Source organism: Mytilus californianus, unplaced genomic scaffold (genome assembly GCF_021869535.1).
Source record: "Mytilus californianus isolate M0D057914Y unplaced genomic scaffold, xbMytCali1.0.p SCAF_19, whole genome shotgun sequence".
In the NCBI taxonomy this organism is placed as follows: domain Eukaryota; kingdom Metazoa; phylum Mollusca; class Bivalvia; order Mytilida; family Mytilidae; genus Mytilus; species Mytilus californianus.
This window is the reverse complement of record NW_026262667.1, coordinates 2121636-2149573: the sequence shown is the minus strand read 5'-3', so window position 1 is coordinate 2149573 and position 27938 is coordinate 2121636. Positions and strand designations below refer to the sequence as shown.

The window sequence follows — 27938 nt, the reverse complement described above, 5'->3', positions numbered from 1 at the left end:
GGGTATTACAAACCTCAACAGGAACCAACAGACAAACATATAAAACAAGGGGTATTACAAACCTCAACAGGAACCAACAGACAAACATATAAAACAAGTGGTATTACAAACCTCAACAGGAACCAAAAGACAAACGTATAAAACAAGGGGTATTACAAACCTCAACAGGAACCAACAGACAAACGTATAAAACAAGGGGTATTACAAACCTCAACAGGAACCAACAGACAAACGTATAAAACAAGGGGTATTACAAACCTCAACAGGAACCAACAGACAAACGTATAAAACAAGGGGTATTACAAACCTCAACAGGAACCAAAAGACAAACATATAAAACAAGGGGTATTACAAACCTCAACAGGAACCAAAAGACAAACATATAAAACAAGGGGTATTACAAACCTCAACAGGAACCAAAAGACAAACATATAAAACAAGTGGTATTACAAACCTCAACAGGAACCATTATATTGAAGAGAAATATTTATCTTAATTAGCTTAAATCTGAAGATTGTGTTTTTTCTTAATATTCTTAATGCATATAAACTTAAATGTGTAGGTGAAATTCTTACCTTTTCATTCTCCTCTAAATTTTTAAGCTTTTCACATAGTGTCTCATTTTCTTCTCTATACACTTCCACTTTGCATTCTAGATCATCTAATTTGTTTTTTTCTACCATGTTTTCTAGTTTCTCATACACCTTATCATTCTCTTCCTGTAAAACTTCCACTGTGCATTCTAATTCTTCATTTTTAGAATGTTTTGTTTCCAGTTGTTTGGTCACTGTTTCAATCTCCTCCTGTAATACATCTATTCTACATTTTGACTCCTCAAGCTTTTTACTTAATACATCATTCTCAGACTGAGCTTCAGTTTTTAGAGTTTCTATTTCTTGAAGTAAAGTGTCAATTTTGTGTTCAAATTTGTGTGTTGACAAAGAATTTGATTCTTCTGTCTCATTAGTTACCTTCAATTTCTGGGACAAATTTTTATTTTCTTCTTCAAGAGTCTCGATTTTGTTCATAAGCTCCTGTAATTTTAATTTACCAAGTTCTATTTTCTCAGTTAAGATTTGCTTCTGTTCTTTAAGAACCTCAACTTCTTTTTCTAAGTTTTCCAAATCTTCAACTCTGACGTCGTTATCTGCCGACTTTTCTTTCAAATTTTTATTCTCCTCTGAAAGAATCTTTATCGTGCCTTCCAGTTCTTGGCAGTTTCCGTTATGAAGTTCTAATTTTTCTAACAAGGACATTTTTTCATCTTCAAGAATTTTAACCTTGTTTTCTAATTCTTCAGCTGATTGATTATTTGCTAACTGTGATATCAGAGCTTCCTTTTCCTCTTCAAGGTCTTTTATTTTGTCATTGAGTTCTTGTTGATCTGAAAAAACACTACCTTCCAACTGTTCAATCTTTCCAATTAAACTTTTGTTTTCTTCTTCATAAACTTCTACCTTACATTCAAGTTCTAAAAACATTATTTCTTTTGCTTCCATTTTTTCAAGCATTCTTTTATTTTCTTCTTCAAGAACTTCAATTTTACCTTCTTTTTCTTGATATTTTGAAATGTCCATCTCTTCTAACTTTTGACACAAATCCTTGTTTTCCTCTTTAAGTACTTTAATTTCACATTGAAGTTCTTGTGAGGAAGCTGAGGGATGAGATTCTACCAACCGTTCAGACAGACATTTGTTTTCTTGTTCAAGAAGTGATATTCTAGATTCTAACTGCTGAACAGTTTCACCTCCCTGAAACTTGTCTAACAAACATTTATTCTCTTGGGTCAAAGATTCTATTTTTACCAACAATTCCTCATTGTCAGAAGGCTTACTTTCATCCAATCGGTTCTTCATACATCTATCCTCATCCTCAAGAACTTCAATTCTGCTTTGTAATTCTTCTGATCTGAAAGAATTTGTTCCATCCAATTTATTGGTTAAAGATTTATTTTCTTCTTCCAAAACTGTGATTCTGTATTCATGTTCAAGGCATTTGGCAACCTCTGATTCTAATTTTTCCAATGTGCATTGATTTTCATTTACCAAAAGTTTTACATTGCTTTCTAAATTCTCAATTTCAGATGAGTCATTTGAATGCAATTTCTCCAACAAAACATTGTTTTCATCTTCAAGAATCTTAACTTTGTTTTCTAGATCTACCATGTGAGAAGTATTTCCAGATTCTGTTTTTTGACATTTCAACTCTTCAAACTTTTCAAACAAAGACATTTTGTCAGCTTCCAGTTGTTGTATTTGTTTAACTAAATCTTTCAGTCTTCTTTCATCCTGTTCAAGTTTTGTTAACTGTTCTTTATATTTTTGTCTTATGTCATCGTTATCATAGAAAACGTCAGATGAACATGAATTTTCTATATTTTCCCCGTTGGACTTCTCTGAACTACATTCCATGCTAATGTCCAATTTTTCCTCTTGACAATAATTCATTTCTTTATGCTCAGTTTCTGACTCTTGTAGTTCACCATTTTGTTCATCATTTGCCTTTGCTGACCTTTCAGACAGTTGTAACTTAAGTGTTCCAATCTCTGTTTGAAGTTCCTGTATTTGGTTGTTAGAATTTCCTTTAGAATCAGCCAAGATATCTTTCAGTTGCTGCAACTCTTTCTCAAGTTCTGGAATTCTGGAAATATCTGTTACTCCGATGTTATCCTGTTCTGAACTAACACATGACAATTCATCAGCTATGCTTCCCTTTATTCCACCTGCTATCAAAATAGCCTCTTTCTTTTCTTGTTCCAATACTTCAAGTTTAGTTTCAAGTTCTTTCTGCAGTTCTTCCAATTTGCCATGAGCATTTGTCAAATGATCAATCTTGCCCAGCAAATCAGAGTTCTCAGTTTGTAACTCCTCCATTCGTGCTTCAAGATCTTGACAGTGTTCCTTGTAAACATCTGTCAATTCAACTTCAACACTTCTTCGATTGCATTCTGAAATAGAACCTGCACGAATTTTTTCTCCAAATGTAACTAATTCTGTTTGAAGGTGTTTTATTTTTTCTTGGTCTAGCCTACTCAGCTCATGTGCTTTCATTAATTCTTTTCTTATCTCCATCTTCTCAGATGCTAAAACTTCAACATGATTTCTTTCCTGTTCTGGTAACTGTGCTGTATATTTTAGAACTCTTTCTTTCAGTTCTTCATTTTCTATTTCAATTTCTCTAAACCTGATCTCCAGATGGGTCAATTCATCATCAGTATTCTTACTGTTTGTCTCCGAATGATCACATGATAGCTTTTCCATCAACATTTCAATTTTTGCTATGTGAGATGCAGATTGTTGTTTCAACTCCTCATTCTCAACTTGCAAAGCCATTATATGTTCTTTCATACTGGCAATGTCAATAGTAATATCTGTTTCATTCATAGATGTTACCTTTTCTTTCAACTCATTATTTTCTCTTTCAAGTTCTATAAGTTTGCTTTCTACATCCTTATGACTATCTATAAATACATCACTGACTTCATTTTGGGTGTCTCTTTGATCTTTCATTTCCATTGCACAGCTTCCAGTTCTCAGTTTTTCTTTCAATTCTGTATTTTGATTTTCAATTTCTTTCAATTGTTTTTCTAAACCATCACAATATCCCTTCAAATCGGTGCTGTGGTCATCTGCCATGACCGAAACACTTTTTCTGGATATGTCCATCACTTCTGATGAATTTTGAACTTTTTGTTTCAACTCTGTATTTTCATTTTCTATTTCTGTCAATTTATTTTTCAACTCTTCATAAGTTTCCTTTGAAGTATAATTCATTTCATTTTCTTCAATTGGCCTTCCATTTCGAGAATTTTCAAGCAATTTTAGAGATTCAAGTTCTTCCTTCAAAACTGTATTTTCAGTTTCAAACTCCTTTAACTTATTTTTCAAATCTTCACAGTGTTTTTTAAGGTCATCACTTAGTTCAACAGCTGTGCTTTGTCTTGTATCACTGACTTGTGTCATGCTTAGAATGTTTAGTTTTTCCTTCAGTTCTGTGTTTTCAGTTTCAACCTCCTTTAACCTATTTTCTAAATCATCACAATGCTCCTTAAGATCATCACTCAGTTCATCGGCTGTGCTTCGTCTAGGTTCACCAACTGATTGTTTCATACTTAAAAGATTAAGTTTTTCCTTCAAAAATGTATTTTCAGTTTCAAACTCCTTTAATCTATTTTCTAAATCAGAATACTGTTCTTTGATAACATCACTAAGTTCATCAGCTGTGCTTCGTCTGGGTTCATACTGTTTCATACTGATAAGGTTCAGTTTTTCCTTCAGTTCAGCATTTTCAGTTTCGACCTCCTTTAACCTATTTTCTAAATCAGTACAATGTTCTTTGAGAACGTCACTGAGTTCATCAGCTGTGCTTCGTCTGGGTTCCTTACTTAACTGTTTCATACTTAGAAGGTTTACTTTTTCCTTCAAGTCTGTGTTCTCAACTTCGACCTCCTTTAATCTATTTTCTAAATCAGTACAATGTTCTTTGAGAACGTCACTAAGTTCATCAGCTGTGCTTCGTCTGGGTTCATTACTTAACTGTTTCATACTTAGAACAATCAGTTTTTCCTTCAGTTCCGTATTTTCAGTTTCGACCTCCTTTAACCTATTTTCCAAATCAGTACAATGTTCTTTGAGAACGTCACTGAGTTCATCAGCTGTGCTTCGTCTGGGTTCATTACTTAACTGTTTCATACTTAGAACATTGAGTTTTGCTCTCAGTTCAGTATTTTCAGTTTCAACCTCCTTTAACCTATTTTCTAAATCAGAATCTTTAAGAGCTACACTCAATTCATCAGCTGTGCTTTGTCTGGGTTCATCACTTAACAGTTTCTTACTTAGAAGGTCAAGTTTTTCCTTCAAGTCTGTGTTCTCAGTTTCAAACTCCTTTAACCTATTTTCTAAATCAGTACAATGTTCTTTAAGAACTTCACTAAGTTCATCAGCTGTGCTTAGTCGGGGTTCATTACTGACCTGTTTCATACTGATAAGGTTCAGTTTTTCCTTCAGTTCAGTATTTTCAGTTTCGACCTCCTTTAACCTATTTTCTAAATCAGTACAATGTTCTTTGAGAACGTCACTGAGTTCATCAGCTGTGCTTCGTCTGGGTTCATTACTTAACTGTTTCATACTAAGATCATTCAGTTTTTCCTTCAAGTCTGTGTTCTCAACTTCGACCTCCTTTAACCTATTTTCTAAATCAGTACAATGTTCTTTGAGAACGTCACTGAGTTCATCAGCTGTGCTTCGTCTGGGTTCATTACTTAACTGTTTCATACTTAGAACATTCAGTTTTTCCTTCAAGTCTGTGTTCTCAACTTCAACCTCCTTTAACCTATTTTCCAAATCAGAATCTTTAAGAGCTACACTCAATTCATCAGCTGTGCTTTGTTTGGGTTCATCACTGACCTGTTTCATACTTAGAAGGTTTAGTTTTTCCTTCAAGTCTGTGTTCTCAACTTCGACCTCCTTTAATCTATTTTCTAAATCAGTACAATGTTCTTTGAGAACTTCACTAAGTTCATCAGCTGTGCTTCTTCTGGGTTCATCCATACAACTTTGTTCTTTTAACTTTGTGTATAAATGAAGGATTTCTTTCTCTAACTCTGCTATCTTTTGTTCTTGATCCTTTCTCACTTCTTCAGATTTTGTTAACTGTGTTGATATTTCAACTAAATTGTTATTTTCTGATGAGTCTAAATTATTGTGATCAATTTTTAAATTATCTATTTCTTTCTGTAAGCAGTCTTTGTCAGAATTTGTTGAAATTAATTGTTTTTCGTTTTCTTGAACATTGTGTTTCAGGGATTTAGTTTCTTCCTCTAGACTTGATATTTTATTCTCTTGACTTTTTAAGCTTTCATCACTGGCTTCAATTTTCTGTTAAAAAACAAAGAAAATTAATTAAGTCTTATGCAAGGACATTTAAACCTTCAAACTCAAATTCAACATTATATATAAAATTGAGAATGGAAATGGGGAATGTGTCAAAGAGACAACAACCCGACCAAAGAGCAGAAAACAGCCGAAGGCCACCAATCGGTCTTCAACACAGCGAGAAATTCACACACACAGAGGTATGCTTCAGCTGGCCCCTAAACAATAATGTGTACTAGTTTCATGAAAAACTAAGACATTTGTAAAAAAAATCCTATTTATCAATATATAATGTCCTTAATTTTAAACAGATGTCAGAAATCATTAAAGAAAACATTTTAAAAAAAAATTTTCTTTAACTTCAACCATCCATATCATTTCAATTTTGTTTAACTTCTTTTTTTGAGAAATTCAATGTCAGAGCAAACTTTTGCTTTCAACTAAAATTTTCAAATACAAAATGAACAGTTTATGGGGCATTTTAAATATATGATTTTCTATTAAGTTTTAATTGTCATTAAAGCATTCCAAAATGTGACCGTCTACATTTTTCAATTTACATTAAGCATCTGGCATTAACTCATTTTATTATAGCAATGTCTTAAAAACAGTTAATTCAGTTTTGTAAGACACTAAAAAACAGTGCCAAATATTTCTTCCTACACGAGTAACCAAGGACAATAAAATCCCCTATTATTACCTCTTCCAATTCCTGAATTTTCATAATGTACATTTCTAACGATGTTTCATTCTGATGCTGCATCTCTTCATTGATGTTCTTCAAATCAGATAAATCTGCTGACAATTTTTCTTTTTCTGCCTCTAATTTTTCTTTCTCTGCTGCAAATTTTTCTCTCTCTGCTTCCATTTTTATCATTTGTTCATTGCTCTCTTGTTGATCTGTTATGTTGTTTTGTGTGTCCTGCTGTCTGCTGCGTAATTCATTCAATTCATACATGCACTCTTCAACTTTGCGGTTCTGAATGGACAATCGATGCTGTAAAAGGACTACTTCATCTACCAAATCATTTTTCTCAATCTGTATTTTCTTCAGATCAATCCTTAGTTCGTCCACAAGTTTGGCATTATCTTGCTCATCTTTTTCCTACAAAAGAGAATTACAAAATTATGATTTATACATAGTTTTTGTATATTTAAACTACTTCAAACAACAAAGTTATTTCTTGGGTCTTAATGAAAAAAGCATTCACAATTTAGATGCAATTCTTGGGTGTCAAACAAGTTAATATCCCCTTAAAATTTTTGTTCATTTCATTCCTATCCTCCTAAATCTCATTTCGTTGTAATATTTCATAAATCTTACCTACAAAGAGATGATTTTTGTAGTAAAAATTGACATTTGACTATTTGTTTACACAACAAAAACAATTCCAATCCATTAAATATGGTGGTGTACATAAGTATAGTCTACAATCAATCTTCAAGAAAGTGACACATAACAGACTTAATCATAATTATTTTCATGTCAACATTTTGAGATCTTTTATTTTTTCATAGCACATATTGTATAAAAAGGTTGTCAAGAAACGTTTTGAGACAATTCAAATAGCAGAAGTTTTGAGCATTAAAATTTGACCTGCATTTCATGTTAGGTGGTCATGTTGAAGAGTTATAGACTAATCTCCAGTTGTTTTTATTCTATGGGTTACACCCGTTGACCTGAGGACAATTGGCATAAATAACGCATTAAACAATTGGTTCTCTCTGTGACGTAATAACGTAAGCATTGTTACATACGAAATGTACAGGAAAATGTAAGAATTTGAAAGTTGTTTATAAAGTTCAACTCTAAAGCAAACTTACAACTATCATTTAGTAATTAGTTTTGAACAGACATATGGACAAAGTGGCAAATAATTTTAACCTAAAAAATGTTTGCAGGGTGCACAAAAAACACAAGTTACAAATGTAGAGAGAATTGTGTTACCTTTTCTAGTTCTTCTTTAACGAAGTCAAGTTCATGGATCAAGTAAGAATGGTCTTGTTCTGATTGTTTACACTTATCCTCATACAGATTTAGTAAGTTCTCATAATCATCTTGTCTAAAATAGAACAAATATCTGTCATGATGTTTGGTGAACATTTCCATTTAAGTGTGATATGAAAATATCAGAGGTCGCCATGAACTTTTTATCTCAATCTTTTAAGTTTGAGTGATGTACGAAAAAAGATAAAAGACTGAGATTTTGCAGCATGATGTTGTCATGACTTAATGTTAAAATTATTTTGTTACAGTTTTTTTCATCTTACATATGCATATCAAGACTAGAATTTATCAAAGAACTAAGCCAAACTATGAAGACAGTTTTGTTTTTCAGACATGGCAAATTTAAGTGAAAAAGATTATATCATCATTTTTAATGTACATTAGGTACATTTTAAAGGATGTGTTTCACAAATTTTTAATTAGTTGTATCTCTGTAAGTATAATTTCTGATACTGATGTCTTCAAGACATTTTTTTTTTTCTTTTTCCCTAACTATGTTTAATAGATAAAATCATATTAACGTTTATTTAACTTGTTTTGATAGACTTACAACTGCAGAAACTCTTTGGATTGTAAAAATGGTGGGCTGTCAAATCCAGCTTCTGGTGATTTGAAACTGACATGTCTTGATGGTTTTGGTAAATCATCAAACTTTGGTGGAAATTCCATGAAAAGAGAATCATCTTTTGGAAGAGAGAGGTCAGATAAACTCTGCATCTCAGAAACATCTGAAAAAAAAGAGTCAAATTTGAAATAGTGTTAATAAGCATCTTAGTGGTTCCTGGTTTCAACAATGCTTACTTTGTTTACATGGACTGTTTTGAACTAGTCTGATGACTTTTCATTGATTGCCATGCTGTAGCAACCAATTAACCATTTTGTGGACCATCTGTTATTTAAAACCACAATTCATGCTCAAGAATGGTAAGATAGCCATAGTTCATAGTTTGCAAAAATATGGGATGCTCCAATTACTGTCATTAAGTCGCCTGTTTCTATTACCTAGTATTTACACTGTTAGTATAAATTTACAGTGACTAAACAGTCTGACCTGTGAAAAAGGACAACCATATATCCAATTTACTAACATTCAAAACTGTTATATAAATATCAATATTGGAATTCATCCTTATGGTCAATTTTACAACACTTGCAATTATTGTTAATTTTGCAAAAATGTGGGAAAAAATTATTCATAACCTGTTACTGAGCCATGATTACAGGGTGAGAGTATTGTAAGGAGGCTTAGGAGGGGGAGTCATGCCCCTCATATGTGGTTATCAAAAACAACAATGGGCAGAGGAGTGCACAGAAAGGGCAGATGGGAGAACAGAAAGAGCTCAGAGATGTTTTATTCATGCATTTTTGCCATTATGGTAAATTAACAATTTTCTTCATGCCTAAAAAGGTTTACAATTTATCTAATAGTTATTTACAACTTTACATTTTTTCAAGACATGCTGAAGAATAATTCTAAAAAATTATAATGACACAGGCTATGAAGCTATGGAACATCATGCAAGGAAATAAAACTGATTTTCTAAAGCATCTATGGCAGTAATAATCTGATTTTATTTTATATAAACTGATCAATTAGTTTCAATTGGTCAACTTGTTTGAGCAGAAGCTTTTCTCAAATTCAACAGTTGCCTGAAGTTAATTTAAAGTAAAAATGAGCTGAAAATACAGTACATCATAATGGCACAGAAATGTGAGAACAAAATGTACTGTGAGCGATTTCTCACTAATGATACCCTTGCTATAAGTATTCAGCAAACAGGAAGTTAACGAGTGATGGATATTCAAAGTGAATAGCATGGTCTAGTGAACCTTTATACACGATTTCAGGAAGTGCTGATTTGTATTTCATGAGAAAATTGGGTGGAACATTTCATGGGACAGATGTACAGGGTTTAGCTCTATACACCCCTTTCTGAGAGAGGTCTAGTATAAAAATATGGTGATGTGGTATGATTGCAAATGGGACAACTATCCAGCATAGTTCAAATGAAGCGGATGTAAGCAATCGTAGGCAACCGTATGGCCTTCAACAATGAGACAAACCCATACAGAATAATGAAAAATGTCAAACAATTCCAACAAGAAAACTAATGGCCTAATTTATAACAAAACAGAATTCTGCAGAATCATAAATTACCTACCTGGAAGTTCAGTATCATCTCTCCTAGATGTGACAAAAGACTTTGGAATAGCTGATCTTTGAAATTCTACATCTATTCTTTGACCATTCAAATCACGTGCAAATTTGCCTGCTGAAACAGAACAATGTACAGAATCATACCGGTTAGAAGAGCATAAGAAAACACAAAAATAAAGTTAAAACTAACCTAAAGTCAAGCACCAAGACTCGTGAAGATGACGAACGCACACTTTTAGTTACTCACATATTTGCTTTATGTGTAAAACACATTTGATACTTACAAAAATTTACATGCATGCAATATGCAAACTCAGTTAAATTTTAAAAAACTTACTACATTCATTTAACACCTCATAATTTCATGAAAAACAGAACAAAATCCATATGTTAATAATAAACATACATACATTTAGTAAACATGGTAAATGTATCAAATCCTGTTAAATGATAAAATAGAAATGAGCAGTTGGGGAGATGAATCATGTAAACTGACTAGTAAAACCTATACTTTTGTCAAAGTTAATAAATATTATAACCCTACCCATGTGCCTAAATATCATGTTAAATAAATCAAAAGGTCAAAGTTTTAAAAAGTAAGGGGAGCAGTAAACAACTGCATATTATATGTTGATGGATCATAAACAGACTGACACAACTTTCAAAAATTTTACTTCAATTAAATAGTTTCTGATAAAAATCTAATACAGCCTCATCTTTGACCTATGCATATTTGTTAATTGAAAATTTTATGTCTCCTTGTTATCAACTATGGAGAAGAAATATTAGTGCACAGTATTTAGTAAACTACAAGTATTTAAAATTTATCAAAAGCAATAAATTACCTCCAGGTAAATCTAGTGCAGATCCTTTAGCTTTTCCAGGACACCAGGTTTCTCTCCTCCTTTTCATTTTCTGAAAAATATAAATGTTAATGATATTTAGATCAAATTTTTGTAAAAATTTTAATTTGAATAGAAGGAGATTTTGGGATATGATCATATATGAATAAATAAACCAAAAATCATCTAAAGGGCAACACACAGTCTTCAACAATAGACAGTCCTTAGAACATATCTAGCTCTAAGTTATCCTAAAGTCTACTTAAGGAGGCATATAGTCCTCGACTACAGACAGAGATGTCTTTACAATAGGTAGCAATACACAGTTAGGAAAAAAACTTTAAATTGACACTCATAAATTTTAACCACCCTCTTTCCCTTCCTTTCTAAGAAATAAGGCTTAATATTTGTGTTATGCATGTGTATATTTATGGAAAGAGCATCTTCCATAGATTTGATTTCCAATAGTTATGATGGTGAAATATCATCTCTTTTTGGTGTAACCATGGCAAAAATCTGCATTTATTTGATACAAAATATTGCAAAGGGGGGTGAAAATGTCACAAAAGTCTCCAAAATTTGGTCCAAAGGAGAATTTCAATCCATTAGAGTGATACCTTTCCTGAAACCATAGACATTTATCTATCAAGAGGTCCAAAAAAAATCATATGCATTTCTGCTCGTTTTTCCATAAAATTGAATTGAAAATCTTTGTTGAAAAACACTACAATAATTTCTGGACCTATTGGCGGTATGGATGTGAAAATACGGACTGTCAAACAGAAAAATGGCCTATAAAACATGCTAAAAACAATCTAGATGTTCATATAAACCCACATGGAAGGCCATATTATTCTTCAAATATCTAATAATCAATTTTATTGTACAAAAACTTTCATATTTAAAAAATTCACCATGGCCAAATTGCAAAACTAAACTTCTAACTGTGTATTGCTACCATATGTCAAGCTCTAAATTACCTGGAGTCTACTAAATATGTTTGACATCAAATTGCACTTATTCAGCAAGAATGCTAATACTGTGGATTCATTTCTGTCTGTGGGTACAAATTTTCGTTGTTGAGGGGGAAACACAAATTTTCATAGACATTTGATTGTGTGGTCTTGTCAAAGTCTGCATACATGCCTATAGACTATAGACAATTTATTTTTTGTTGAAATTTAAATTTGTGGTTTATCTTTACCCACAAAATACATAAAAAAATAGTACCCCACTATAAATAGTAATGGATCTACAGTTTTTACCTTAAAATTAGACTCTTCCTCCTCATCTGATCCTTTGATAATAAACTGTTTTAACTTATTAATAGTTTCCATGTATTGGTGTTCTGTATTCATTTTGTCTTCTAATTTCTTCTCCATCTCTTCTTTTTCCATCAAGACATCTACACTCTTCAATTTTGACAGCTACAAAGTGTACAATTTCTGTTTTAACAAACAAACAAGTGGTGGTATTTCAAGACATGAAGTACCAATTGTAAAATTTGAACCAAAAACTAGACAAAGCAATTCAACCAACAAATCAAAACTCAATACTAATAACTGAGAAATAACAGAGTCAATATGTGAATAAAAGTTATTCAAAGAGTGTCATAATCATATTTCTGGTGTAAGCTGTACCAGCAAAGAAGTTAGAAAAGTAAGTTTTAAGGATGAGAAATATTTGTAGTAGGTCAAAATGCTATAATTAGTATATCAACTAAAATATATACAAGTGACATTGTATATATCTTATATGTATTATATTGTATATATGTCATGTATATGTTGTAATTGTTGGAAATAAAAAAAATCAAAAGTTAAAAAAAATATAAACAAGTGAATCTGTGAGCTACTGCTCACTAATGATACCCCTGCCCAGCTAAAAGTATAAGGTAAACAGGAAGTTATTGAGTGATGAATCTGAAAACGCATCACACGGTATAGCTGACTCATATAAACCCTGAAACCAAATTTCAGAAATCCTTGTAATGTAGTTCCTGAGAAAGATGGGACGAAAAATATTCACAGGACGGACGGACAGACTGACGGATGGACAGACAGACAGATGGAAGGCCAGACAGAGGTAAAACAGTAAACACCACCTTTTTAAAGCGGGGGTATAAATATAAAATTGCTTATGCATTTGCCTCAACTCAAGCACACAATAAACGCAGGAATAAAACAAGGACTTGAATTAGGAAGAATATTTTGTTTAATTGTAGAATTTAACTGATATATGATTGTGCATTTTTATGATTTTGTTCAAACAAGCTATTGTGGTTCAAACAACTTATCTATGAAACATTTTTTATTATAGCTGCATTGAATACACTTTAACCTTTATATATGCATTGTTTTGTCAGAAATCACGCCATTGGTTTTCTCATTTATATTGTTTAGCATTTTGTCATGTCAGACCTTTTATAGCTGATTATGGGTTTTGTTCATTGTTGAGGGCCCTATGGTAACCTATAGTTGCTTATATCAACACTATTTTGACTCCAGTGAATAGTTGTCTCATATGCAATCATACCACATCGCTTTCCCTCTTTATATAAAAACCAAGAAAATTTCAGCACAAAATTGAACCTGATGTAAAATAAATTTACCTCATCAATCTGTTGTTGCAGTTTCTTTATTTCTTTCTGGCTCCTCTTCAACAAAGCAGCATCAGATAACACTTCATTGGTGTGAGGTTGATTTTTTATAGTTTTTGCACGTGATGCAAACTGGAAAAGAGATCATCAATAACATGATTTAATTGATGTGATATTTTATACCATTAGGATCAGTTGAGTAAAACCTTCTTGGCAGCATATACTAATTGTATTGCAAAAGTTATAAGAAAATAATAACACCCTATCAGTTACATATACAGCTTAATCTAAAAACAGCTTTCAATGCATCTTTGAAAATATCCAATTTTAAATGGGAGGTGCAGTTTTTTTCCTCTTTTGAAGAATTTATGTTAAAATTAACCAACTTATTATTATCAATAAAAGTTGACATCACAATTTTTTTTTCATGAAAATTAGTTACAAGGGAGAAAGCCATATTTCTACATGAACCACAAAAATCAAAGTATACGTCAATTCATTAAATATGCCGTTATGGTGTATCATATTTACTACATCAAACATTTTTTATTCTTTTAAAGTTCAAGAAATAGACAGCATTTCACAGCCAAAACTGCGCAATTTTTAGGATTCCATGAAAAATAATATTTTGAAGTTAATATTTTGGAAAAATAATATGTGTCTCATATTTGAAATTGTCCCAAGTTTTGACAAAAATAAATTTGCAGTCCAAAGTAAAAAGACGTTACAGAGAATGCAGCCAATGTTACCCAATTTTTTTTTAATTGTCAGAAAAAAGCCAAAATAGATAACAAAATCAATTTCTGAGTTAAAGCACATAGTTATGACATTGATCTAAACTTAAATAGAAACATTTTAATTCTCAATTTGCATTTTTATTTGTAACAAGTTTTCATTTTCTTGCTTTTCATTACTTCTAAGTGTCATTATTCTTTATGAACCTACTCCTTTTAGAAATATTTTTTTATGAATTCTGACATTTACCTCTACAACAATCACTGTCATTCATGGAACGACCGAAACTTTTTTATTACTATGGATAGGCCTTATTCTTGTTTCAATGGTAAAATCTCCAATAAACATGGCTTTTTAAATCATATTTAGCGTGAATATATCTCATACCTAACAGAATATATTTTACAATGAAGCATTTCTTAAAAATATTACATGTACTTTCTTACCCTTAAAGTACTGTGTGACTCTTCTATTGAAGCTGGAGTTATTGTAGCTATAATAGCAGTTTTTGAGTTTCCGCCAAGAGCATTCTGTAAAATTCTGGTTAATTTAGAATCTCTGTACCCTATGTGCTGATGACTGAAAAAGATTAAAAGGTTGTGTGAATGTCTTAAGATTTGTCTTCTTTACTTATCTTACATGTTATTTTTAGTTTTTCTACAAAAAATTTTACCCAACATTGTGACTGTGGATTCAATTTTTTGATAATTAAAATCATAACAATGTCCCTTGTAGATAAACGATTATCTTTGAGAGAAGCCTTTATCAATTGGTTCAAGTAATTAATTTTGTAGTTCCCCAAATAATGTGCTCAAATATTTCTCCAGTTGATCAGATTGAAGAAATGACTTCAAATTGAAACTCAAAAAGAAGAGTTTTGCCCAAATGATATTGTGAAAGAGTGAAGTTTTTTTTATAAGCACAGCAACATTGACAATCCAGTTCTCTCCAATAATAAAAATCAAGTAAAATTGTCTAAATGTATACTTGGCGTCATGCAATGCATACAGTTAATATGATAAAAAAAATTTAAATCCTAAAAAGTCAAATAAAATTGTATGAATGTATGCTTGGTGTTATACAATACATACAGTTAATATAAAAAAATATAAATCCACATTTTAAGATAATCGTCGTACCCCACACCATCACTGAGTTTACTGATGACAGTACCCAGCATGAATAAACTTTTGTTAATGGCACATCCTTCCTTGTATCTGTCACCAGTATTTTCATGTGCTTTCTCTGACCCTGCCAGGTCGACAAAATTCTAAAAGAAGAGTTTGTCCATGTTATATAAACTGCTAAGAATATGCAATTAACATTGTAAAGAAAGAAAAAAAAAAAATTTTAACAAGTATTTTCTTTCAAGTCAAGTTCTAGATAACACTATATTGTACAATTTAAATCCTTTGTAATCTTATAAACGTATAGAGCTAATAGTCTCATGATCATCAATCTCAAAAGTAATGGCAATAGTTTTAAAAACAAGTGAAACTGTGAGCAGTGGCTCACTGATGATACCCCCGCCGCAACTGGAAAATATTGATAGTGTAAAAATATGTAAGTGTTCGGTAAACAGGAAGTTGTCGAGTGATGAATCTGAAAAGGCATCACACGGTATAGCTGACTTATATAAACCCTGAAACCAATTTCAGAAATCCTTATGATGTAGTTCCTGAGAAAGCTGCAACGAAAAATATTCATGGGATGGATGGATGGACGGACAGACAGAGGTAAAACAGTATACTCCCACTTTTTTAAAGCGGGGGTATAATAAATTCTCATTGGCAATCATACCACATCTTCTTGTTTTTATATATAGCCTTCATTCTATTTTTTTCAAACAACACATTTTCTAAACCAAGGCAAAACAATGTATAAATCTTTTCAGACAGTCCTAAAGTATATTATTGACAATTAACAATTTTAAATCGACATTTTGTAATACTCACAAGATGTGAAACCATGACTGCCTCTTCGTCTCCTGTTTCTCTACTTTCTATGATCTGTTTAAAACAATTTATAACAAGCTAAACAAGCTTTCAAATAGCATATAGCGTCGTGTCAATACTCCTTAATTATATATAAAATGTGCGAAAAATCAGTGCAAGTTTGGTTGAATTCTGTAAAGCCATTTTCAAGGAGTTGGAGATTAACAAAGTGTGACAAAGACAATGAAAGGAACAACATAACACAACAAAAGTATTCTCTATGCGTCTCTTCAGGTGGACACTTTCAGTGAAAAATAAATAGAACAAATTTCACTTTTTGTCAATGTTGCGTATCAATTTATTTAACAAACTTTGCGAATTTGTACCCTATAGATTAATTTCAATTAATGATCTAAAGAAAATTATGGAAAAGCAAATACTCTTAAAAAAAAATTGTCTGGTTTAACAAATCTATATTAAAATTCTCAGGTTTGGTATAGTGCCACTTTCAATTGATTTTTTTTTCCATATTCTTTTGAGTTTATCATTCCAATAATCTTCCTTACTACTCAATCTGTGCAATCTTGTGTATGTCTGAATTACAAATCAGACATTCAAAATTCATTGTGAAAACATTCTTACCATTCTCATAATACAGTGTGACCTTGAACTTCTGTCATTTTGTTTTGTCTCTGCCATGTGCTTTCTCTCTAAAAAATAAATTTTAACTGTTTACTGAATAAATTAGTTTTCAATACATTATATTCAATTTCCTTATAAAAACACAGCAAACCTGAATATAACTGGTGTATCCTCATCTGAAAAGATTATGTGTGTCTATAGAACACCATGCCCTTCTCACACTATCCACATGTTCAGGTTCAGTAAAACGTGAAATCTAGGTCAAAACCTTAATTTGGCATTTGTTTTAAAGATTTCATAATGAACATGTGTACTATCTTTAAGTTGATGTGTCCACAAACATAATCTACCTTAAATCAAAACTTGAACCTATCTTAAACCATAGTAGTGGTTTATATTCTTGTCCTATGGTTTATGGTCAACAGTCATACCACATCTCCTCATTATTATAGTACAGTAAAATCAGAAACAACACATATTTATAACGACCATGTTCAAGTTATGTAGGTGAACTCTATTTTTTTTTCTTTCTGGAAGTGTCCTTATTTGAATTTCTACAATGGTTATTTACTAATGTGATTTTGATTTCAAAGTGTGATCAAATAAAGAAGATATTTTATACATTGTTAATCAACTCTGAAAAACCCCACAATTTACATACCATTTCCCACATCCATATAAGTGATTACATCAGCTTTAGACATAACCAGTTCTTCTGACACTCCTGTTAGCTGTATGTTCCTATCCTGTAGAAATACATTTGAAATAAATCACACAAAGTCCAACAGAACCACGCAATACTATTGTATTCTCACAATTTGAGATATAAACTTTTCAAATAGTTTACAAAAAATGCAATAGTTAAGCCAAATTCAGTGAAATAACAAGTTGATGCCAGTAAGTATTAAAATACAATATATGTTGTACCTTTTAAAATTCTAAAGCAATTGAAATCAAACAAAAATAGTATTTTTGTAGATTTGGAAATGTTGGCAAGCACATGCAGATGACATCAATCATAGAATTTTTATGACAAATAGAATATAAACATTATAAAAATGTTACATAAGAATTGATATTTTCTGTTTTAAATACATTAATAACTGTTATAAAGTTTATATAATGAATATCTGAATATAAAATCAAAAATAAGATTTCTTAATGTAAATACATTTTTTTTCACATTTTAATATGTTCTATCCTAATTTCATGCATAGAAAGAACACAAAAGCTATTTAAAATTCCACAATATATTGAAAACATAAAAATATAGTGAATTCATAAACTTTTTCTGCCTTTATTTTCTAGTATGATAGCCCTTACTGTGTCTTCCTGTATTCTTATTGGTTTGTCCTCTGTTGACAAGAGATCTGACACTTTCTCATTGTAAATCTCCATGTATGATATTCTTAACAAAAATTCTTTGTCTGGCGTCTACAAAATGAAACAAAAACATCTTGCTATGTTTGTTTTTAAATATGAACATGATAAAAAATACAAAGCAAATAGTAGTCAGACAGTTAATTTTGGGGTTCCAGAAAACTTACATCTGAAAATAGACACTAATAGGTCAAAATATGACACCAAATGAAAAGCAGGTACCTACACTAAACATTATTAAGTTAATTGGTAATTTAAGATGCAAATACAATGTATCAACACCATATCTAGATATATGAATATGTTAACAGTTATAGACATTTCAACTGGCAATGAGGATGAATATTACAATTATATCTGCAAAATCTCCAGGAGAGACCAGTGTTCAATTTCAATCGGTGAAGGATTTTTACCAGGAAAAAGATTTATAGATTATTATTTACTGTTGGTTGCTTTATGTATGGGGAAATATACATTAAGTTTTAATTATAAATCTTTACCTAACACTTATATATTTCCATAGGACATTATGCTGGCTTCATAATATAAAAAAATCTCCATTTTCAATACATGAAATCTTGGTCAAAACCCTATTTTGGCATATATTTAAGATTTTGGATAATCTCTTCTAAAATGTAATTTTTCTTTACATGTTTGGAAATTACTTTATATTAAAAGTTAAAAAACCCAGTTAAAAAATCAGTCATAGCTAAAATGTTTTTTCATAAAGATTTAAAGAGAGAAAAGACAGTCTGATCAAAATTTCATATTAAATAGGAGAGTGATTATATCAGATTATCTCCCATGGAAACTTATTGACAATTTGTAACTTTGCATACATTTTACTGAATTGTACATATTTTAATTCAAATTTGTGTATGATTCTCATAAATATAAATGAAATTTCAAAAGGAATACATTTGTAGTACGAAAACTTAATTTGGATACTTTTATACAAATCAAAAAATTACTACCTTATCTTTAAAATGACTTTAATATTACAATAGGTAGGAATAGAAATTATAAGCAGCATAATAGTAACTATTAAGTATAATTAAAATCTAATAGGATTGTAAGTATAATTTTCTTTTCCTAAATGCTCTTCTTACATAGATAACTTGGTTCAGTTCTTCGACAGCAGATTGGTAGAATTTATGACCAGTGAAAGTTTGATTTGATGAAACAGATTGCAATTGGGTCAGAATTTTGAATGAACTGCAAATGGAGGAGAGGAACACTATCAATGAAATCACAGGCAGAATGACAAATAATGATGATAAGTTGTGATAAACAAAGCATAATCTATTTTATCTCACTTACATTTTTCATCTGTTTAAATATTTCTTCAACAGATAAGGAGATGATTCCAGGTTGCATTGCTGATCCAGACATAGTAAATGTTTTCCCCGAAGAGCTTTGTCCATATGCAAATATAGTACCTTTAGACATATGATAAAATATTAATAAATATAACTTAAGTTTAAGGCAATATAAAAGATAAAAGATAATTCTCAGTATGTCTCTATCATATTCATATGCTTTATTTTAAAGAGAAGCATTGTAGATACAATGTATACAAAACACCATCAACAGTTTTCGATGAAGTAAAAATGACATTTAGTAAAGGGGGTTCTTGTTCAAGTTATTTTCTAAATGTATTTATTGATTGGTTGTTGTTTAATACCAAGCATCAAACTAAATAGCAGCTGCTTATACAGGACAAGAACATTGTCATGTGATATCAATGTACCCCCTATTGTACTACAATTTACATGCACAGGCGGAATTTCAAAGTATTAGCTCACATGGTAACAATTTGCAGAAAGACATGTCAATGAACTATTACATTTTTTCAGACCTCAAAATTGACCATGTTTGAACTACTTAATCATGTTAATTTGAATGATTGGCAGCAGATAAAAACCATTTTTTATGCCCCCGCATCTAAAAGTTTGGGGGCATATTGTTTTACCCCTGTCCGTCCGTCCCATTATGGGTATATAGTTATTCGACACAACTCCTCCTACAGTTTGAATGCTAGGAAGTTTTCACTTTGCTGGCTGTTTGTACATATATTGAAGGTGTGCATGTGGTCAGGGTTTTGATTTTTATTAATATTTGCACTTTTGGGAGATAGTTGAACTTTGTCATTTTGGAGTATATACTCGCATAAGAGGTGCATAGAGTTTCCTGATCACTCCTCCTACAGTGAACCATAGACCTATGTGCTCCCAACCTCAACTTAGTGTATTTTAAAATAACACTTTGCATCTGCGGGGGCATCATTTGTGTCTCTCAGACACAATAATATCTCAAAGTCCTACATTGACTTTATAATATAGATACTTCAGAGTGGAGTGGGGGGGCATCACTTTGTCTAGTTTAGTCTTAAGTCTGTTGTTTGACCTGGATGCAGATTGAACCGTATACCCTCCTGCAGTAGAGGCAAGTCTGCAATGATAGAGGAATATTGTAAATGGATTTAAATTTATTTTTTATTTTGTATTTAATATACATGTATGTTTAATTGGTTATATTTACAAACCATGAAACCCCCTAACAGCCCCTGTAATAACTGGTTTGCATATTTCTTCAAAAATATCCAATGTTGTTTTGTCTTGGTCAAATATTCTATCTGCAAAGTTAAAAATACTTTCATTAATATAAGGGTACATACAAAAAATGTGTTATGTGGCATGGTAGCAAGTGAGATAATAAATTTATACAATCTAACTTTAAACATGTAAAACTATATATTTGTTTTAAACTATAAAGAAATATTATAAACAGTACAATCCAATAAAGGAAGTGTTACTAACAAACCATAAATAACAATACACATACCAAAGGCATACGGAGTACCCACTCTCCCATTTTCCATTGGTGCCATTGTATTATTTTTTATCATCCAGTTACTGTGACATCCTAATTTTTGCTCCCTTGAGAGAAAGAAAAAAATGATTTACTGATTATTTTGCACATTGGATTTATAATTCAATTGTAATATTAAGACTTAGATCATAATTTACATGTTTGATGTTTCTGTACAATAATTTCTAAACACTGGTAGTTATACACAATGGATATTGAATAAGCTCATCCATCCCCGACACTGGTAAAAAAAATCTGTGGATGACTGACAGTTAAGAATTTTTTTTAAGTTAATTCATTGTAAAATGGTGCTATAATTTTAGGGAGACTACGCTATTTCAAAATCTCATGGCGCTATTTTAAAAATACGGTGGAGAAAACTGTCTTCCTAGATACAATAACATGTTTCAATTTTCAAATTTTGTGGAGCATCCATATTTGAAGGTTGTACATATAGATGTCAGACTGAAATCTTGTTGACTATAAAGTTCAATTGAATAGCTACTTAAACGAATAAACAGCTTTGAAAGAAGTACAAGATACATATATACATTGTATGTATACTAATCATATGCACATTAAAAAAATCCATATACATTTTTTGATCAAAGCACTCTCTATCAATAGCACAATTATTATGTATGGTGAGAGAGATGGACAGCAGTCTCCAATAGGAATATAAAAACTGCCTAAATTTGTCCAACAACTATGAAAAGGCAAGTATTAAAATTTTCCAAATTGAAAAATAGCTTACTTCCACAAATCCCAACAACAGTAAAGTCCTATAACTCTGGAACAACAATATTGTTTTAGAGGCAGAAGAGGGCTTTCATCATTCCATATAACTTTCACTTGATCCAAGCATTTTCAAGCTTCTGCATGACGAGTAAATGACATGTTAACCACCAACATTTACAATGGTACATTGTATACCATAAGTTAAAACATCCCATACAAAACCATTATAATGACATATAAAAATGTTTTAGTAAAGGTAAATTAATATGCACATATCAATACTTAAAGGATACAATAAAATTACCTTGATATTATGGGTCGAACCCGAATGGCTACTTTGATATTATCCATATTTCTGAAAACAAAATGTTGTGTCATCTCTTAATCAAGTTAAGGTTATTCATTACATTTGTATTTAATTAGCTATTAATGCAGTGTTCCAGCTAGGTCGTTTTCACAGGGCGGTCCGCCCGCCCTTTCCCGAGTGCCGCCCTGTGCCCTTTTTACAGTTTGCAGGGCGCCCTGCCTTTTTTGAAGATCGATTGGTATATTATTTTGTCCGTATTGATATGATCAGACAATTACGAAAATTTACCTGGCGACAAGTATATGACTTTGTTTTACGACCCCAAGCTAATCAAGGGTTACAACAGGTGTCATAATCTGTTGTTATAGGTAATCCGTTTATCGGATGGGTCATTTAATGATCATCAACATTAATTCATTCAAATAGAATCGGTCAGTCGGCATTTGTCTTTGAACTTGAAGAAATGTTCATACAACTTGGGCACAATGAGAATGTTTACCGTAGTTTCATGGAGAAAACGTAATTGACAGAAAGTCGAAAACCATAATCAACTCGTTAAAAACATTGCTCTTATAGTTTTCCGTGAAATAAATAGCAAATTAAGACATATTTTTCATTGACTGCATTCATTTTTTATACGAAAATAACAAAATCGGCCGCCATATTGTTGATCGTATTTACATCTTCTACGTACTGTTTATTATCCTCCAAAGAAGGAGCACACCCAAATAAAGAAAGATAACTCAATCTTATTTTTTCCTAGCATTGAGTAACCTACTAAGATATTATAAAATATGTCTTCATACTTCTGGCTTTAGAATTTATATGTTTAGGTGTTTTGAGTTATGGGAAAAGTTTAAGAGGGTCTTAGTAGCAGTGCCTTGGTCATCTTTTTCTGTATTTTTTATTTTCAATCCAAATTTTCACTGTTCACTATATCCTAACATTGTGCATTTTTTAGCTGTTTTGTGCTGTATTGCCATTAAGCATAGAAAAGATAGAAAGGTGAAACTTGTAAAGTGTGTCAGACCATAGAAACAGAATGAAGCAGGACATTTTTCAAAAAATACTGAATATAAAGGTTAACTGTGCCAAACAATGATTTAAAACTTGTGTCACAAGCTGCTTGATAAGTTTTCAGCCTAAAAAGTAGAAAGCTAGTTTTTCTCTGGGCTAATGATGTTGTTCTGTATATTTATATAACCAGTAATTCAATGAACAAACAATGTTTGATTATAATCTTTATTAAAACATGCCCTTTTCATATTATCATATCACACGTTAAATACCCTTTTTTAGGATACACCTTATCGCTATTCCCGGCTGACCCGGCCGCTTGAACTTTTGACGTCAACAACAATCACTTTTCCATTGTGGCGTCAGATATTTTGTTTTATGACGTCAAAACTTTACGGGAACCTGTGTGATATCCAGTAATGGCGGACAAATAGCGATAAGGTGTATTGGCACCCTGCCCTTTTGAAATCCTAGCATGAACACTGTAATGGCAAATCTTTTATCTTTCTGTTGCATATCTGAAAGAAAAGTTTCATTGAACTCGTCCTCAATTTTCCAATGAATCTTGCATACAACATTTTACTGTAAACATGTATGATTCTTCAATCAGTTTTATAACAAGAGATCTCACTTAGACGAGGCCATGAGTCCTGGATTCATCATTTTCAAAACTGGCGAGTCCAAAGATGCATCAACTGAACAAGATACAATGTGTCATCATTTTATAGCCAAAGTTTAAAAATTAATTTTAATCAAATGTCATATCCTTGCTCTATATTGAATGTAGCCTTCAATAATAAACAGTCTGAGTAAGGGTACAGTCTAGTGAAAGGTACACTTTTGCACTGTTATCTGGTTATTATATTCACAACAGATTACTTTAAATTGTATATCTAAAAATGTTAGAAGCCTCCTTGGTACTTTTTCATTACAGAACAATTTAGACAAGTTTCCCGAGAATATCAAATCAGGTAAACCAATGTTGAATATTATAGCATGACGTTTTTGAAAACAATTACAGTGACACTAACAATAGATTTTACAGTGTTATTTTTTTCAAAATCTCCTGATGTAGGGTTTCAAACTACGTATTTTAAAAAGGCGATTCCGTCTACTTACAATTATTGAATTTCCCCCAGTCAGAAAATGGCTAAGACCTAAAATATATAATAAGATTTCATATTTCCCCCGGCTTTCTTTCGTTCAAACTTTGGCGAAGTGGAAACTACGTCTTGCGATTGGCTAAAAGCTCATTTCCGGTTTTAAAAAAAATATATCGGAACAGAAATGTAACAAACCCGTACTCGGTAGAAGCTAATTTAACCACAAAATACTCAAAGGAAAATCACCATTAAATCAGATCTACAAAAAAAACAAAAAAATTGAAAGTAAATCCAAACAAAATAACAATTGGTATGTTAAATAAATTTATAGGCCATCAATACTTTCAAACCGAATTAAGACAACCTGAAAATTAAAATTACCACAAACTTGAAAAATCTTTTTGACGTACCAGTTAAAAATTTATTTATTCAAATTTGTCCCAGGTGTCCTTCATCAGATAGGTTGGATATAGAGTTAATTACTCGGTTTGTTAAAAATGTGACACCCATTTATTAAATAGGGATGGATTCACGGGTGCAGAGTATATTAAAATCATCATCCAAACTTCCAATATATAAATACTAACAATAAAATAGTTTGGATTATGAATAAGGATGATCCCTCCATATTATTTGAATTCTGAACATATAAAAGATAGATTGACTATTAATCAAATATATAATCTGCAACAACTAATCTCCATTTGCTTCATAATTATGAATTACTATACTGTGACTTAATTAGCTTAGCCCGTATTCAAATAGCGTAAGATTGTTTATTCTATGGAACTAGAACTCGTTGTGCATTGATGATCATTGCTGGTTTATCGTATGCCACCACCTGTTATCTTTCAACTGTATATTGGTAAATGTGTTTGACTTATCTGAAAAGTACAATATTAGGGCTGCACATGGTCATAGATCAAATGTCATAGATAGGTATCCGCCGAAGTCTTGTCAAAATAGTACTTTTTAAGTCCGATGCTCCTTTCGAGGAATATGCCAAGATCTCTGCACGTTAAAAGACTCAGGCTTACACATCTTAACTTTTCACCAATTACATGTAGGTGACCTGTCTGGCCCTACTCAAGATCATGGCCCCTTGTTCGCGCCTATTCACACATGTCACAGTCGTTAATCAATTTCCAGATGCTTATCCACTGCTTCATTCCCATCAATAACATTGAGAATGGAAACAGGGAATGAGTAAAAGAGACAACAACCCGACCAAAGAGCAGAAAACAGCCAAAGGCCAACAATGGATCTTAAACACAGCGAGAAAATATCGCACCCGGACGCGGGCTTCAGCTGGCCCCTAAACAATAATGTATACTAGTTCAGTGAAAATGGACGTCACACTAAACTCCGAAACATATAAATGAACCAAAAAAAAAACGTACAAGACTAACAGAGACCAGAGGTTCCTGACTTGGAACAGGCGCAAAATGCGACGGGGTTAAACATGTTTTGTGAGATCTCAACCCTCCCCCTATACCCTGCAATACGCACAGTAAAATTCAGCTTAAAAGAAGTCCGAGTCCGATCGTTGAAAAGGTAACAGAAGAAACTAAGCAAACTAACAATAATCAACATAAATTAACAAAGGACTACTAGCAGTTACTGACATGCCAGCTCCAGACCTCAATTAAACTGAATGAAAGATTATGTCTTCATCATATACAAACCAAACACAATCCTTCCTGTTAGGGATTTAGTATCATACGTTATAAAATATACGATATTTAAGGAATGACTGTAATATTTTTTATGTCTATGAAGAAATAACATCGAAAATGTTGTGCATACTGAATATCCCGCGTAGCGTGTTATTTAAATAAAGGCAATAATAGTATACCGCTGTTCAATAGTCATAAATCGATTTAACTGAAACAAATCCTGGTCACAAAACAAAACCGAGGGAAACACATCAACTATAACAGGAAACAAAACGGAACAACAGAAACACTGAACTGCTACAAAAACAAACACCAACATACATAGAAACGTGTGATAACAACTGCCATATTCCTGACTTGGTAAAAGTGTGCACCACATTTTTGAGGTTATTTCTTCATAGACAGAAAAAATATTACAGTCATTCCTTATAATTTAATTTTATATTCCATTTTTTAGGAGTAAGTCATGAAAAAAAGTTGAATACGTCACGGTCACATGACAAAATTATGTCTATGAGCTGATAGACAAAAAAAAACTTTAAGCCAATCAGAAGACGTGTTACATCCAAAATTGAATTATAAGAACATAAACCGTATCATGCCAACATCTGGTTTTAGAATAGATTTATTTATTTGTTTATATGCAAAGACCCTATGAGTGAATCAATATTAATTCAAAAAAAATGTCATCTTTAATGACCTGACAACGGTATCGTAACTTCAAGGCAATATCCCTTCTGAATAAGTCTGTTTAAAGGTTTGGTTAGCTTTTGAGGTGAATGAAAAATCTATACTTTTCATAACCAACCAAATTGATTTATTGTATCAATTAATGTGCTTGTAATATTTGCCGCTGAATGTTTAAGCAAACAAATTGATCAACGTTTTTTTTCAATTTCATTGTTTTCCTTTATTCAAAGTGGCTTGCAGATAAATGATTTTGAAATGTTACTTAGACTTTAAAAAAAGCACTGTCCTATTGTATCATTTTCAACCGTTTCTGTTAAAGTTGTCAAGAATCCGAATTTTGACGTCACTATACATGTATCTCCACGTCGAACGAAGAAAGAGACATTAAAAAAAGAACGAAAAACTTTCAGAAACTTGGAGCAAAAACGTTATTTGCAACCATTTGAGCCAAATAGGAAAATAAAAAGTTTGGAACAACGTTCTGAAAATTGGACACGTAAATGCTTAATGAACTGACATAGGGTTGCTTACGACACCCGTTTTCAAAACTTATCAGCAAAATCGTCTAGTTTTTTGTCAATTTGTTTGCATTAATGACAAGTTTCAACGGTCATGTTATATGGCGCGCGGATCACCAAAATCAATTTTAAAAATGAGGACCAAAAAGGATATTTCTTCAAATTTTGATAAAATTAAAACTTTACAGTTTTTTGTTTTTTTTATCGAATTTCAATTTGATTATTTCATCCAACGTGATTTCAGGAAAAAATCAAAAAGTATACGAAAGACCCTTTGTGATTGCAATAGATCTTCGTCTTCATTTGCTTGTCTTTTCGATGTCTTCATGCCGAAACATAGCTTTAAATTGTTTTAAACGTGAGAAAATTAATTCAGGTTAACATGGATTGCTTTCTTGATTTCTTACTGAGTGTGGATGGTATAAACATGGTCATGCCCCCTTTTTACGCACAGTTATAGTTCTAGTTAATAAGGAAGGGAGTAAACAACACGTACACATTTGTTACGGCATTACAGTCATAGTGTGATGATGTGGGCTCAGAATTATAACTCATGTAAACAAATAGATAAGAACATTGTTTGTAGTTGATGAAAGTAAACAATACAATAAAATAAACATTTCAATATTTGTCACATTTAGTATATATTAGCTGTTAAGAAGGTAATTAGTGTATGAACAAATGATAAAATTAATATAGCATTTATCTATTTGTAATGTATTAGGAATTTTTAGGATCAGCATATGATGGATCATTTTGTGTTTTAATGAAAAAAATCTTCATTTTGCCAATGATGTAAACAAACTGCTATGAGTGAAAACTGAAAAATTTACAAAGAAACATTAAA

General features: G+C 31.7%; 1 protein-coding gene across 1 annotated transcript in view; it reads right to left on the bottom strand.

The window, feature by feature from the left end:
• Positions 1–24307, bottom strand: part of LOC127726981 (centromere-associated protein E-like) — a 38115-nt gene extending 13808 nt beyond the window's left edge. Inside the window, exons 1-20 of the mRNA XM_052234353.1 lie at positions 24224–24307; positions 22085–22135; positions 21016–21110; positions 20717–20806; positions 19492–19610; positions 18115–18225; positions 17453–17537; positions 16792–16859; positions 16171–16224; positions 15355–15485; positions 14662–14794; positions 13493–13612; positions 12147–12308; positions 10885–10954; positions 10044–10151; positions 8432–8609; positions 7822–7936; positions 6574–6978; positions 5185–5876; positions 576–4602 (exon numbers count right to left, since the gene is read on the bottom strand). Coding sequence (XP_052090313.1) covers positions 576–4602; positions 5185–5876; positions 6574–6978; positions 7822–7936; positions 8432–8609; positions 10044–10151; positions 10885–10954; positions 12147–12308; positions 13493–13612; positions 14662–14794; positions 15355–15485; positions 16171–16224; positions 16792–16859; positions 17453–17537; positions 18115–18225; positions 19492–19610; positions 20717–20806; positions 21016–21110; positions 22085–22131 — 6810 coding nt within the window. The 5' untranslated portion in view covers positions 22132–22135; positions 24224–24307. The remainder of the gene's footprint in view (positions 1–575; positions 4603–5184; positions 5877–6573; positions 6979–7821; positions 7937–8431; positions 8610–10043; positions 10152–10884; positions 10955–12146; positions 12309–13492; positions 13613–14661; positions 14795–15354; positions 15486–16170; positions 16225–16791; positions 16860–17452; positions 17538–18114; positions 18226–19491; positions 19611–20716; positions 20807–21015; positions 21111–22084; positions 22136–24223) is intronic.
• Between the last annotated feature and the right edge of the window lie 3631 nt (positions 24308–27938).